At 51.7% G+C, this 15272-nt stretch overlaps 1 protein-coding gene across 1 annotated transcript in view; it reads left to right on the top strand.

The window, feature by feature from the left end:
• The first annotated feature begins 3213 nt into the window (after positions 1–3213).
• BCORL1 (BCL6 corepressor like 1) overlaps positions 3214–15272 on the top strand; it is a 47476-nt gene continuing 35417 nt past the window's right edge. Inside the window, exons 1-3 of the mRNA XM_090060164.1 lie at positions 3214–3362; positions 10127–10265; positions 14984–15074. Of these exons, the coding sequence (XP_089916290.1) occupies positions 10180–10265; positions 14984–15074 (177 nt within the window). The 5' untranslated portion in view covers positions 3214–3362; positions 10127–10179. The remainder of the gene's footprint in view (positions 3363–10126; positions 10266–14983; positions 15075–15272) is intronic.

Genomic DNA, 15272 nt, shown 5'->3' with positions numbered 1-15272 from the left:
TTGCGAGCTAAAAGCCTATGCTGCCAAAAGCAACTTTCTCCAGTGATCTCTGGAGAAGCCACTACAGAAATCTATAGGTAATGCAAAAATCTGCAGTTCATTGGAAATGTAAAAATAATGGACAAAGTAGAATTGAATTTATCATCAAAATAAACAATATATCACTCCCATTCTGCCCCCACTGGACTGGGACAGAGTAGTGAAGGGCTTAGACTGGAAATATAGCATAATTATTGGGCCTTTGCTCACACTCAGGTCTCTTGTCTGAGACTGAAGCAGTGCTTCAGCAAAGGAATGCTATCACTTAGCTGACTGTAATCTTGCTTTCTGCCTTCCTCTAATATTGCCTTCCCTTTACATCTTACTCAGTTGTAGCTTTCATTGCTGCCTGCAATTTCAAAGTTTCAGTTCTTACAGCCAGCACTCCTATCCTATCTAGCTTAGGTACTTACAGAACCCCACCTTTATAGATCCAAATACCTCCAGAGGATTTGAAACGAGAAATGGCAATCACCATCGCTAGCCTGCAGGAAAAGTAGCTCAATTAGTCCATAGGATTTTTTCCCCTCTTACATGGAAATTTTGTCTGCATGAGATTAGCTTAGAAGGGAAGCTAAACCAAAAAGTAGAGGGTTGCAGTTGGTTCTGAATGCCACGAAGATAAAGGTTGTCTAATTTCTGAGCAGCTGGGGGCTGCACACTGCTTGTCACAGGTCCCTGGACTGCACCTCATGAGGATTACATGCTGTGGAGGCTGCACACCCCATGACCCACCTTCCTGGACCCCGTGATTACATCAGGGCTGTCTAACTGGTGGCCTTGGGCTGCATCCAGCCCACAGGGTGTTAACACATATCCTCTTCCCCCTCTGCCTGCCCCCGCTCCCCCCCATGCAGACCACAGGCACAGCACAGCAGGAGCAATGTGTGGTGGGAGGTGGTGTCAGCTGGTGAGAGCCAGGGCCACATGTTAATCTGTTGAGGGCCAGATACAGCCTGTAGGCCACTAGCTGGACAGCCCTGATGTAGATCTTGGTCTTCTCCTTTCTTATTGGGGAATATTTCTATGGGAAGGCTCTATCTGCACTCAATTTCTTGATCGTACCAGCTGTCATGAGGGTCATAGCTGAGGAGAGTCCTCCTCATAGAAAAGCAGGACTAGCCAGTCCTAACCAAGATTTTCAAATCTTGGAACCAGATTCACATTTATAAATTGCCAAGGCCCAGAAGATGTATAATAACAAATTGCCTATGGAGGTCATTTCCCTTCATACCTCATTAACCATTTCAATGCAGAAACATGATAATTAATAGAATGGGCCTTTGCCCCCCCCCAACCCTGCAGAAATTGGTGAATTGTGGAAGAAATTTGTCAAACTGGAGGGCAAGTCAGAATGACATTGGGGAAGTGGGGAGTCGAACACATATGCAAAAGGGAGCCCTAGAACCTGGAACCCACCAGCAGTAGTCCCTCACTCTCAGACACTATCAATCTTATAAAATCAGCGGTTGGAGCCCCTCTCTGATAAAAAGAAAATTCTGCAGCATAGGGGTGTTAGAGAGAGGAGCAGGCCATTCAGAGCAGAGGGGCAGGGCAAACTTGCAGCTCAGGGGAGGAAAGGTCAGCACACTGGAGCAGAACGATGTACATCTCTGGTGTGAAGTGCATTGCGGGGCACAGGGGCAGGGACTGAAGGAGGGGGACAGAGGCCAGGGGGAGGAAGGTGGAGGGGCTTATGGCCTTTGGCCCACACCTTAGCAGAGGTGATCAGACGTAGGTGAGATCCACCTAGGGGCAGCAGAAGGGGCAGGACCCTGGGGCCATAAAAGGAAGAGCCCAGGCTGTAGAGGGGAGGGCAGGGCATGCGGGGGAAGGGGTGGTGGAGCAGATAGGCAGAAGGCTGGGTACATTTGCACCTTCTGCAGTTAACTCTGTGGGGAATAGGTGAGCCTTGGCAGGCAGCCACTTGCTTCAGTTCAGGTCGGGGTGGACAAGGAGGCCGTGCCAGCGGCCGGGCGTGGGGCAGCGTGCTCCGGGACGGAGCCGAGGGAGCGCTGGGCCCCGGGGACAGCACGCGGGGGAGCTGGGGCGGGTGCGCACGTGGGCGGCAGCGGGGCGCAAGCCGCTCTGGGCAGGACGAGGGACAAAGCGCAGCGCAGGGGAGCCGCGCTCAGCCCGGCGGGGGCTGCGGGGGGCGGGGGGCAGGGCAGGGCGCGGTCCCGCGCGGTGCGTGCGGGCCGCGATGGGCCGGGCGGGAGGGGCAGAGGAGGTGGCGCAGCGGCCGGGGCCTGCGAGCGCGGTGCCCGGGGCGGGGCGGCCGCTGAGAAACTTCTGCTCCGCCTGGCAGGCGACGGGGCCGGGCGCAGCGCAGCAGGCGGTGCCGCTCGGTCCCGCATGGCGCGGGCGGCTCCGCGCTAAGTCTCGCGCGGGCGGGGGCCCGCGGCGCTGCCAGTCCGGGGAGCCCTGCCGGCGGGGCCGCCTCCCCCGGTGACAAGCGCAGCGTGGACCGGGCTCGAGGATGGGGCTGATCGGGCGGCTCCACTCTGGCTCGCGGGGCCTCCTGCCCAGATGGCCGCGTCGTGTCCCGGCTCGCGCTCGGCCTCCGCTTCCCTCCCGCCTCGCGGCGAGGACATGGCCCATGGGGCGGCGGCGCCCGGCGACGTGGGGCCCCCGCCGGGCAAGGCAGCGCCGGGCCGCGCCGCGCAGGGAGCCCGTGGCGGGGCGGGGCGGGGCGCGCGGCGGGTCCCTCGGCCCGGCCCGGCCCGGCCGTGGCGCGTGCGGCGGATCTCGCCGTCCCGGGCACGAAGGTGCCGCCTGTCCCCGCGCGGAGCCGTCCGGCCGCCGCCGCCCCGGGCGTACAGCGCCCGTCCCCGCCGCGCTCGGGACTCGACCCCGCTTCCTCCTCGCGCGCGGCGGCGGTCCCCTATAGGGCCGGCCGCTGCCGGGCGTGGGGCTGCCCCCGGGTCGGGCCGGGCCGGGCCGGGCCGCGCGGAGCTGCGCCGCGCTGCGCTGCGCTGGGTGCGGAGCCCCCTCCCTGCCTCCCTCCCGTTCCCTCTCCGGACTCGGCTGGCTCTGCACGGCCCCCCCGTGCGGGCAGGGCGGCGCGGGGCACGCCGGGAGCTGTAGTCCGCGGGGCCGGGCGGCGCGGCTGTGGGGCGGGGGCGGCGCGGCAGCCGGACTCGCCTTCCCGGCAGCCCCCGCGGCGGCGGCTCGCTCTCGCCCTCACACTCCGGCTGCCGCTGCCAGTGTCTCCGCCGCCGCCGCCGCCGACCCTCGCTCGCGGCGCCCAGTGTCCGCCCCGGCCCGCCGCCCGGGCACGGCCCGGCTCGGCCGCCCCCGCCGCCGCCGCCCGCCGGGAGCAGGTGCGTGGCCGCCGCCGCCGCCGGACCCCGGCCCCGCCGCCCGGGCACCCCGGGCCCGTCCGCCCCGCACCCACCGCCGGGGGCGCCGGACGGAGCGGGCGGGGTCTCCATGGAGACCGGCCCGGGACCCCGCGGGCAGGGCGCGGGGCCCGGCGGGTGGGATGCAGCCGCGGGCGGGGAGCGGCGTCCGGGAGCGGGACGGGCGGGGCCGGGCCGGGACCGCGGGCGGTGACAGCGCGGGGCTGCGGCCCGGGGCACAGTCGCGATCCCGGCCGGCCGCCGCCGTCGCTCCACGCACGTCCCTGCCAGGGGCGCCGGCTCAGCGGGCAGCGGCTGCCCGGCCGCGCGCCACCCCGCACCTGCCACGCGCGACGGGCCGGGCCGGGCCGGGCCAGGACGGCTGCTGGCCGCGGGGGGAGGCGCGGGGCGCCTGGCGCTGCGCTGCGCTGCGCTCCGCTCCTCTCCTCTCCTCTCCTCTCCGCGGGCTGCGCGGGCGGGGCGGGGCGGGGCGGGGCGGGACGAGCCAGTGGAGCCGAGGTCCGGCCGCGGCGCCCCGTGTCGCAGCGGGCAGGGCGGGTCGGGCCTGTCCGGGCCCCGCGGGGGAGGCGGTGGGACTGGAAGCCGGCTCCATGTTCTGCTGGTGAGGCGCCGTGCTCTGCTCCCTGGCTTGTTGCCAAGGCGCCCCTCACTCGGGCAGAGTTTGGCGCTGGACGCGACGGCCGCCGGGGCTGGGGCGGGGACGCCAGGCAGCGGAGCGGGGGGAGCTGCCCGTCCCCTCCCTTTCACCTGAGGCGGCTGCAAGAGGCGGCCGCTGAGGAGGACAGCACCCTTGGTCCCGGAGCCGGCACCTCCCAGCTGAAGAGGATCCAGGCAAAGCTCTGAGGAGGGGTTGGGGACCAGCTTCTCAGAGCACAGATGTGGGCCAGAATCTCCTGCTTCCTCACTGGCCTTGTTGTGGCAGCATCCTTCTGGATGGGGCTGGGCACCACGCCTGCTTAGGGTCAGGGCTTGCCTGCACTGGAGATCTTGAGCCCAGGGGTTACTTCCCCTCTCCCCGCACAGGACTTTTCTGCTAGTGGGACTGTGTCCATGCTGGAGCTCTTGCCCACATGGCTCTAGTGGCTGAGGGTGTGATTCCCCCACATCCCCTCCACTCCTAACCAACCAGCTTTTGCCAGCAGAACTTTTTAAGTAGAGACTAAACCAAACAGGCCACCCCCGCTGCAGCGGCCTGACAAGATAACTAGACCACGCAGATAACAGGTGAAGGGGAAATAGGCCGAGAGGGACGTGACTTGCCCAAGGTCATGTAGCAGGTCAGTGGCAGAATAGGGAATGGAACCTCATGCCCTTCCGTCCCCTCCTAGTCTGGACACCTATGATCTGCACCATGCTGGCACTCCGCAAGAGAAGGCTCTTCCCTCTGGGTCAAAATGATCTTGCAGGCAGCTTGTTGCAGAGACAGATACAGGCCTCAACTACTGCATTCACATACAAAATATATTGTGGGTGCCAGAGAGTGGCTGTCACCCTTGACCAATTTTGCTTTCTAAGGATCAGTTGTATTTGAGGGTAGGGGACTGCTGCAGACTTGTTCTTGACGTTGTGTTAAAGATGAAGAACATTTTTGGATTCATTGGGAGGAGTCTTTGAACAGCTTCATTAGGTAGGAAAGTGAAGCCTTCCTTTAGTTAACTTGGAAAGTTTACAGCTGATCCCAGGCAAATGGATTAAAATATCTTGGTTTATATGGTGGATGGAACTGGGTCAAGGGAACACCAGGTCTTGATTTTTTGCAAGGTAGGGTGCTGCCCATGTGCAGTGTCACCAAGTTGGCGAGACTGCGTGGATGAAGGGGCTTGTTTATCTGTGCAGCTTTGAGACTTTGGGCTGTATGCATGTTAGCCTTTTTTTTTTTTTAACCATTTCTCACATTACTCCCATCAGTTCAGTTTAACAAGGGCATCAACAATGTGAGGACTAGTATGGACCTAGAGTCAGTGTACATGTTTTGATTTAGTGTCATACATAACAGTTAGTCAACATTTAAATAAAGTGATAAAATTGTGTACATTTTTTCTGGATGTCAAATTTTGTAAAGGTTTCCTACCTTTTATTCCAGTCCACTTTATGAATTTGCTATAGAAAGCTTCTGTAGGGGTGGACTTTTTGCCATGAGAGACTGAGTGACTAGCCAATACTGGGGACTTGCTTTTTAAACTGTGCTAAATTTTCAGGAAACTTTCCAGGCTTAAAATAGGGATGATGCACTTTTTCAGTGCATTATACTAGCCATTTGCTGTTACTTACAGTGTTACTGTGTCTCTGACTGGTACAAGTGAATAGATACAGGCAAAGGTTAGCTCAGCACAGCAGTAGCTGAGGTATCTGGGTTGGAACATTAGTTAGTAAAGTTGGAGGCCCAAAGTTAGGGCTAGATTGTGATCCAGTCTAACAGCCAAATTTAGCATGAGCGCGTCCTATTGAAGTTAGTACTAGGCATGATCTGGTTTATTCAAGACTCCATTTGGTTTTAGACAGGTAAAACATTTGTCAGCATTACAGTTCTAAACTCTTCAAGGGAAGTATTGTGATCACAAGAGAAATTTGCATTCACTTCTGTAAACCATTTTCCTAGCTGGGTTCATGGGCCATGTATAATGCCTGCAGTAGGATTGTCCTACTCCCACTGCAGACGGGTTAGTTAAAATGGTTTGTGTGATATGTATATATGGGACATTTCTCAAGGCTCTTTGGATTTATCATTGAGTGGGCTACCACATTTCAAAAGGACTCTCAAAGATGCAATGCTGTAAACAATTATTGCCTGTGCTACCAATAGCATCAAAGATTACTAAATTGAAAGAAACACTAACAATAAATTTGATGATTAAGTGATGCAGTTTGTTTCCTTTTGGCATTTCTGTAAGTTTCACTGAAAAGTCAGTGAAGTTAGTTTCACTTTTGTTCTGTCACTTTCAGTTAGATTCTCCAGCAGAAGTTCTGTGCCATGTGTACTACCAAGTGGTGGTTGATGCGCTCAAAACAAATGGAATTAAAAAAAAATATATATGGGTCTCAGATGTTGCGACTCTGTCTTAATGTATGTCACATTTTGTTCATATCTGAGACTGAGTGTCGCAAAGCTATCTACTGTAAGTGCATTCCAGGGTCAAAGTGCAGCCCATGTTAAGCGTTTCACAGTGCCTCTGACTAACTTTTGTACAGCACCTTTTGAAAGTAGCCATGTGCTCATTCTCCGTAGTAGTTGCTACAGAGGAGGGCACACGGAAAAATTCCAAGGTTGGGAATTCTCAGTGTCCTTTTGTCAAGACAAGCTGCTAGTGTGTTCCACTTCAGAGAAAGAAGCTGAGAGCCCATCACGGGAGGAAGAGGAGGGAGAGCAGACAGACGAGGTTTATGGTGTTCTTAAGGAAACTAAAGCCCAGCTGAGTGCATTTTTCTGTCTGCTTTGCCAAATAATATTAGCAGAGGAATGGTCTGAAGCAGGCCTTGCAGATAACGCCATTGGCCTTAGCTTTGCATAATGCTGGGAATTTGCCCCAGTTACAGCCACCAGCATACATGCAGCAGTTCAATGCCTAGTACAGACAGGCCACTATTTACAGTGGTGAAGCATACCCTTTTTTAAAACCAGGGTGTGCTGCAACATTGCAGATAAGGCTCCAGGGGACTGTGTGCACTACTAGGCCCGACACGGGGCATCTGCATCACTAGCCACTGATAATCAGGGCTAGAAAAATTCCAGGGGTGGAATTTGTGCTAGTGGTGCAGCTCCATTGATGATAGCAGTGGTGGGACTACTAGTGTATATAGTCTATGTTTTTAGTATCTTGATACCTGATAGTTGACTGGAATAAGGTTTAGCTGAGAGTGGTAAGATGCTGGCAACTGGCCTGTACCCGTGTTCCTGTTAGTGCTATAGCAGTGGGGAGAGAATGCTTTCAAACTCAGAGGCCTTGTTGGTACCCAGAATGTATTTACCAGTGTAACTATAACTGGTAAAGTGTGTACAAACTATATCAGGATCACTGAAGTACAGCCCACTAATGCAGATGCAAATACCCCACTATAAAGGTGTTTATGTGTTGGTGGAATATCTCCATTGGAATGGGAATGTGTTAAATTGGTAAATGGAATTTCTGTATCATTGTAGCTGCATCCACTCCAGGGATTGTTTTGCCCAGATTTAACTACTTTGTTAGAAAATCTTGTCCCTAACTGACATGGTTAAATCAGTGAAACAACTGCAAGTAGATCAGGTCTTAGTGTAACTGCATTTTCACTTAGACAAATGGTTGAAAGGAAATTCAGTCAGAACATGCTTCAGAGACAAAATGTATGTGTGAGCTAACGTGAGTTAAAATCATAGCAAAGCTAAAACAGTTGAAGTTGCAACACAGGTTAAATTGAAGCCTACAGAGAAACCTGGTTTTTAACTCTACTTGCTACTTACGGTATAGTTTTTCATTTTAAAAAAACTGTTTTCTGCTGGGCTGGGTTAGCAGGTCAGCAACATGCTTTATGGCTTGTTCACACTTACAAAGTTGTATGAATGTAATGACAATTTAAGTTACCCTGTGCAAAAAGCTGTGTGGATGCTCTGATTTCAGTTTAAAGCAAGTTTATTCAGGTTTTGTTCAAATTGATTGGGAATCTGTTTAAACTGAAAGAGTGTAAATGACTCCAAACTAACATTATTGTATCTATTAATGTATTTGGATTAGCTGAGTTACGTGTGTTTAAATGTTCAGCTTTTTTGTGTAGACTGGGTATTGACCTGGCTTGATTGAGCTAACACAATTAACTATTGCTTTTGCCTGTCAGGACTCCCTGATGACTTTTTCTAGGTCTGTACATCTAAGGGGGTCATTTTCCCCTGCATTTCTCAGACTTCTGGACCAGGCACCTCTTGTTTCCAGTCCACTTTCTTTTCCTGCTGCTTATGGAGCTGGGTTTGAGCCCACTTGAGCTAGGTGTTTTGTCTTTTTACACTTGAATTCCTTGATCTCATCTCTTGTTTGGGATTCTGATTTCCCTCTTTGTTTTTTCTTCTTTCCCTGGTATATGTCTGTCTTTGGCATATCTCCTTCATCCTCCTTAGAGACTAGAGACCAAAAATTCATTCAGTAGTTTCTCTCTGTCACTACATCCTCCTACCTGTCTTCTAGAGCAGCAGTTCCCAACCTCTGACAGATTGTGCACCACCAATTTAAAATGATACAACCTTAAGTACCACCAGCAAATTTTTGTTATATAAAGTAATTATAATAAATCTGTTAATGTGTACAACTGACAGGTTGTCTGTGTACCAGTGGTGGTACACGTACCACAGATTGGGAACTGCCTTTCTAGAGGCTGTGTTGCCTCTGTTGGCCCTGAAAAATGTGGTGTTTGTAACTGCTTGTGAAATGTTGTTATCAGCCTTGCCTCTTGGCATCTTTAATTTCAAGCCACAATGTGCCTCATCTGTGCTTGCCTTAAGTTTCTTATCTCACTTTCTGCCTGAACTTCTGTTCTGTGTATCTCAGTAGTCTTTCCCTAGTCCAAGACTAGATCTTCATGAAGCTCTCTCTGAACATCTGTCCTGCTGTTGTGTATTCACAAGCAGAGGCTTTCCTCTCCTCTTTCAGTTTAGTCCAGGATGGCAAAATTCCTGCAGATTTTGTTCCCCTATTTCCTTTATGTTCTTCCACGTTTCTCTCCAAGTACCATATAACTCCTCCCCTTCCCACCCTAAGCCACCTCTTATTCTCTCTGGATGCATTATGCATCTCTGGGTGCAAGACGTCTTATGTTCATCCCAGTTATCTGTTTAACTGCTTACACTTCTTCCCTTGCAGTTTATAGGTGTTTTGTTTAACTTTTGACTAGGTTCTGCTCTTACAAGTGTTTGAATATTTAAGCACTTCCCTCATCTGCAGCTGTCTTCCCTCTGCCAGGTCATTGTACTTCTCAAACTCCTCACACATGTAGTCCTTCATCTCTTTCCATTGGAGCCCCACAAACACCCCAGAAACTTAAACTATGTCTGTGTATCAGATGTGAAAACACCTAATGCACTAGGTGGCAGAACTTTGTTTAAAGAATCTGTATAGATGTTTAGCTTTCCACCCAGTTCCTCAGTCAGGGTTCCTATTTTCCATCCTTCATCCTGGGACTGCAAGTACCACTTCTTCCTATGCAGAGGTCCTCTTGCATTTAGCTCAGTTACCTGGTGTCTTCTTCCTCTGTGTTCCATTGCCTCCTAAGATGGTGGAGGCTGGTTGATGATATAAAATCATTCAATCTCGTAAAAAGTCCATTGTCTTGAGTAAAGTTTGTCTTCTGCCTGCCTCCTTTGTCTGGAAGGTCTTCAGTGAGTGGGGGAGGAGCAAGAAGTCAAGGCACAGAGCTCTTGTGGGGTAGCCCAAATCCTACTACAGACTGAATGGGTTTTACTTAAAGTCTAGTTTGGGCATAGGCAGAGTGCACTGTCCCTAGCATGTGACTACATTCCTCAAACCTCTTCCAGATAGACTTGTAGCATCTTTAGGGTTGTATACCAGCAGCATCAAAATGAATGGGCAAGTAGCAGATAAGGAGGAAACTTCATCCCCAGGCTCTTCATTTCTATGTGCCCTGCCTACAGGTGAACTCTCTCCAGTGTCCCTCAGATGTATAGTTTTCTTGGATAACTGTAAGGAATGCAACTGAATGAAGCATTCTGGGAGGGTTTCTGACTCTTTATTTTGGCTTTTTAGGTGGAGTGGCCCCACAAGACCCAGCAGGTCCTGACTGGTGACAAACAGCTGTCATGATCTCTACAGCACCTCTCTACAGTGGGGTGCACAACTGGACCAGTGCTGAGCGGATTCGCATGTGTGGCCTCAACGAGGAGAGGTGAGGTGCGTGGGTGGCTTACCAGGGAAAGGATCCTGCAGGCAGGGAGCCTGGATTAAGGAGCAGGAAAGGTTAGAGCAGAGAGCCCAGGGAGCTCTATTTATTAATTCTGTGTGAAGCCAGTGCAGTGCCATTTACAGAGCTGAGTTGTATGATCTGTTTCAGGACCAAGTTGCTGAGGAGCAAATGGGCAGCAAATAAATACATTAGGTGGTTGAGTCTTACAGTGCCTGTGACCCAGGCCCAAAGGAGAGGGATTAACTGTACTGGGAGGTTTAAACCCTCTAACGAGTTATTGCCAATATGGCACCAGAGCACTCTTTGTGGCAAAGTTACACAAGAAGTGACATTGCCTACAACATGACTGCCTCCTTCTGTGTCATTGTTTCCTTCTTTGTTTATCACATATATGGTCTTACCCAACTGCTGTTGAACCTGACAGGTTGAGAAGTGGGAAGAAAGCTAGGTGGCTCATATGGGCCTGGGTATTGGGGGAGGCTTTCAGTGGCTAGGCTCTGGTGGTGCAGGTTAGAGGTTTGGTTGGGGAAGTTTGCCTAAAGTGTACTAGGCTTGGGAATTAGCGATTATTAGCTACTGTGAGACGGGACCAGTCAGGACCTGTTTTTGTAAGAGTCCTGAACTGTCTCATGTCATCGCTTTGATGGTTTCTGCATCCCTATTTGTTCGTACAGTTTTAGATTTTATAAACTGTGCTTGCAGTTGTTTGTCTTCCCCAGCTTTAGAGTATAGTATAGCTTGTTCAGCTCTGGTGGATGATTTATCTGGACTGAAAAGTGTGTTGTGTGGCTGTCCTGTATTTGGGATGTTAGCATCATGGATATCGGGATAACTTTTCAAACAGCGAAAAGGGAGAACAGCGGAGTAGGGGAGATTTCAGCTTGTAAGATGGAACATGAATAGGGAGTGGAAAAAGGTTCAGACAATCTGGAAAAAGAGAAGCTCCAAGCTGAAGCATGATCCTTTGTAGTCCTGTTAGGAGCTGGCCTTCCACCTTAGTTCCACTGTGATAAAGGCTGGATCTAAATTGTAATACACTTCGGGCAGCTGAGCTTATTAAGTGCTGATGGCTATCCTAGAGCAATGTTTTCTGGCTGTGGGCTGGAATGACCCAGCTGCCACTGTTCCTGTCACCACAGCTTCTCCCTGCTGCTTAGCTGCAGTGGAGCATGGGCAAAGCCCCCCACTGCCAAATGTCACTGAAGCCCAAGCTTTGTGGGCTGGATCCAATGGTTCCATGGGCCAGATCTGGCCCATAGGCTATGGGTTGCTGACCCCTGCTCTAGGCACCTTAACAAAATATTGAATAGACCAAACATAACATTTGAGCAAGACAGACTAAGCAAGTGATTGCAACTAAACAGCTTAGTCTCTGTGTGGCCTCTCTAGAGCAAGGCTAAGAAATACCAGCAGAGCACACTGGGTGTAGTTCACTCCATTGCTTCCAGGGATGAAGAGGATCTGGGGATCTTTTAGGGTTGACGCTGGCCCTCTTCCTGCCCCTGGTTGCTCTAATCCCATCCTATGTGCCCAGCAGTATGACAAACAGAAGGTTGTTTGCATAATCCCTAGTTGTATGAAGAGGAGCGCTGATAGTTTAGCTCTTAAGACCGCTGCAGAGACAAGACCTTCTCTCCTTGGAACAAGCAGAAAAGTGAGAAAGGGTTCAGAAGCCCTATCTTGAGGCTGTCATAGAAGCTGAGGGGCAACTACAGCTTCACCAGCCTGCAGTCTGCCTGTGGATCTCCACCCTACATGTTTGGTATGACTGACCCCAGAAGACTTGTTAGACAGGTGCTGTCCTGGGGAGTGGGAATCTTCTCTCTCCAGGGCAGGGGCTCACTGCACTGGGTAATCTGAATGGAATGGGTGGTTCCCTCACCCACATAAAGGCAGCAGAGAACATGGGTAGGTAGATGCTTGCCATGGTGCCCCTCAGGCAGGCTGGAGGTGCTTGGTTCTGCTGGCCAGCTCCCTCAGGATTGAGTGCTAGAGCCGCCCGCGCTGTTGCGGAGCTTGGAGTTGTGCTCTGGCTCCACCTGCTGCCTCTGCCGCATCCCTGTCTTTGCCTGTGGAGGGGCTTGCTCAGGCACTGGAGCAGGAGGTGGAGCCAAAGTTCAGCTTTGCATGCACCAGCCATCCTGCAGGTTGTTACAGAGAAAGCCTGTTCAGCTGGTGCCCTTTCACTGCATCCACCCAGCTCCCCAGCCTTAGTCAGTTCAGGTCACGTGTTGTGGGTTAGCAGAGATCTTGCTTGCCAGTGATGGATGGAGGGTTAAGGAACAATAAGTATTCCAGTTCTTCTAGGCCACCTCAGTGTGGGAAGGACAGGACCATGCTTTTTTTGGTACAGGAGTGTTCCAGCTTGTAGTCAGTATCCCACTGCATACTTAGAGGGTACAAGAGGCACCAACACTGCCCATGTCTTTTGCATGCTTTCAAAGGCCCAGCTCCACCATGAAAGTTGCTGGTGAGCTAGCTTAGACCTAATGTTCTGTGCCTTATTCTTGACCGGCTCTGTGGCAGTAGCGCCACAGATGCTTTCTGTAAGGAGCCCACATACTTGGCTGAATAAAATACCTGCCCTGGCTACAAATCCTTGCTGAGCCACTGATTCACTGAATAACCGTGGGCAAGTTTGTTTGGAGATATAATTGATAAGATTTGTGTCCTAGGTGTACACCCCACTAACCTGTGGGAGATGCCACTGCTATAGTGGGAGGTGTCAGCATGGCCAGCAGTTGGGGGTGGGGGTAACATGCCCTACAGCTGTCACCAGTACCCAATGCTGCTGAATTCCATTGCCACTGGGAGGTGTCAGTGCTCAGTTTAGTGGCACATACCCGTCCCCTTCCATGAGTGCTGCCTCCCTCCCTTGAAAGTACTGCATCAACACCTGTTGCTGGTGCCCCCCTTTAACTCAGTACCCAGAGCTCCTGCTCCAGTTGCCAACCACTAGTTATGCTACTGAGTTCCTTCCTCCTGTTTCAGCCAGATTGGCTGACAAACTGGGCAAGCAGCAGAGATCTGAATGGAAACCAGATGCTGCATCTGAGCCACATGGAAAGGAGTGGGGGGAGGAGGTACAAGTTACAAAAAGTTCATCTTGGACGTTGATTCTAAGTGCCAGTCTCTTGGCCCTTAGTCCTCCTCATCTTGTAACCTCTCAGCTGTCATCAGGATCATGCTGCAGCCTATAGAAGAAACTTGATTTTTCCTTATTAATATCAATCCTTTTAAGCCGTTTGCAGCCTGAATAACATGGGGAGCCCAGATTAAGAAATCCATGTTAAATTACATTTGTAAAGGATGATAGTAAGATGGATGTCTGATAGAAATGGCAGGGAGGAAGCTGTGAGAGGTCTGTACCCTCATGATGCAAAGGAAAGCACAGCACATGTGAAAGGGGAAGTACCAGCATAGGATGCATGAGGCTCATGCAAGTGCAGAAGGTACTGGTTATAGGGTTATGATCCCAAGGACATCTGATCAGGAAAAATTGGCCAACTGTGTAGCCTCACCTTATTGGGATGTCCAGACTTGAAGATCAGCACTCTGACATGTAGTTTCAGCAACTTCATCTCTTAAAGGGGCTCATTAGAGTGGGCAAGAGAGTGGGCAAAAGTATTATGGGGCTTCCATATAGTCAACCTACAAAGGCTGGGGTGGCAGGAGGTTAGGATTTTGTGTTCCTAGGTGCATGGCCTCATCCTTCAGGACACCAAACATGTTAAGAACTGTGCCATTTCTCAATTTTCCTGCCAACCCATGGAAAACAAGTCCTGGTTCTGGTGTTGGTCTTGGCAGGAGGACTGTAGCTCTTGTATCTGATAATCTCCCTCCAGATTTGGAATGGAATGCAGTGGGGGCTGTATGGAGAAATGGAGTTGGGGGAATGGGAAATGTGGGAAGAAGAGAGTTGCATGGGACTGTCTGGCAGGATTGGGGTTGGGTGGGACTGCTTGGTGGGCAAGTTGAGTCTTCAGGGTCTCCAGGACCTTTGGATCATAGCTATTGATAGCCGTTCCCCACCCCCATCTTGCTGTTTTGGCTGTTGTAACCCCTCAGGAGCCATAGAACTTCTAGACTGGGGTAGGCAACCCCTGGAATGCGTGCCAGAGTGGCACATGAAGGCGTTTTGTTTGGCACGCATACCTTGGGGAAGGGGCTGAGGCTGCACTGCCACAAAAAGGATTGGGTCCCATGTGGTTTCCCCGCTGTCCTCCTCTGCCACATCAGCATCTTAAAAATCAAGGTTCTAGGTGTTTTTGGCACTGCCCAAAAACGTTGCCAACCCCTGTTCTAGACAATAGTTTTCTATCTATTTCTTAAGAGGATGGCACTGCCTTGCTGTTGCTTCCCAAACCCTGGCTTTCTTTAACTCTGCATCTGAGGACAGTGCAGTCTGCTTGGCTTGGCACCTTTGTTTTGACAGGCAGGGAGTGGTTGGTCTTACAGGATTTGTTTGTTTGTGTTGGTCTTTCATGGGTCATGTTTGCAAGTTCTGGAAAGTGATGGGGTAGGTGGCATGAAGAGGCACAGGATTTGGCTCTCATGAAGAACTCCTATTCCCCTATGGCAGGCAGGCCTCTATGGAAACCCAGCAGCTGTCCTGTAAGTTTGTAGCGCAAGGGTGAGCAGCATGCTACAAGAATGCCTCTGGGTTTCATTGTACCTCCTTTGTCTTGTCTGTGCAATAGGAGAGCCCCGCTTTCTGATGAGGAGTCTAACACGAGCAGCTCCAAGCACTTGGGGTCTCAGGAGTTTTGCGTTGGCAGCAGCCTTTCCAAGGTGAGCCCTTATATGCTGAAGAGGTGGATTTTTTTCAATGAAAGGGCCATGCCAGGTAGTCTGCCCAGGTCCCAGGGAGAATCCCTTTTCGGGAGAATAAAGGGCTGCTTCCATGCCCTGTCTAATCTAGAAAGAGCTATTTCGCTGCTCCCCTTCCCTCCATGCTTCTCCATGTATGTTGGAAACCCAGGGAGGAGG

The sequence above is a fragment of the Crocodylus siamensis genome, chromosome 8, assembly GCF_052110815.1.
Source record: "Crocodylus siamensis isolate JL-2025a chromosome 8, ASM5211081v1, whole genome shotgun sequence".
Classification (NCBI taxonomy): domain Eukaryota; kingdom Metazoa; phylum Chordata; order Crocodylia; family Crocodylidae; genus Crocodylus; species Crocodylus siamensis.
The sequence above is the reverse complement of the archived record's forward strand: the minus strand, read 5'-3'. Positions and strand labels throughout refer to the sequence as shown.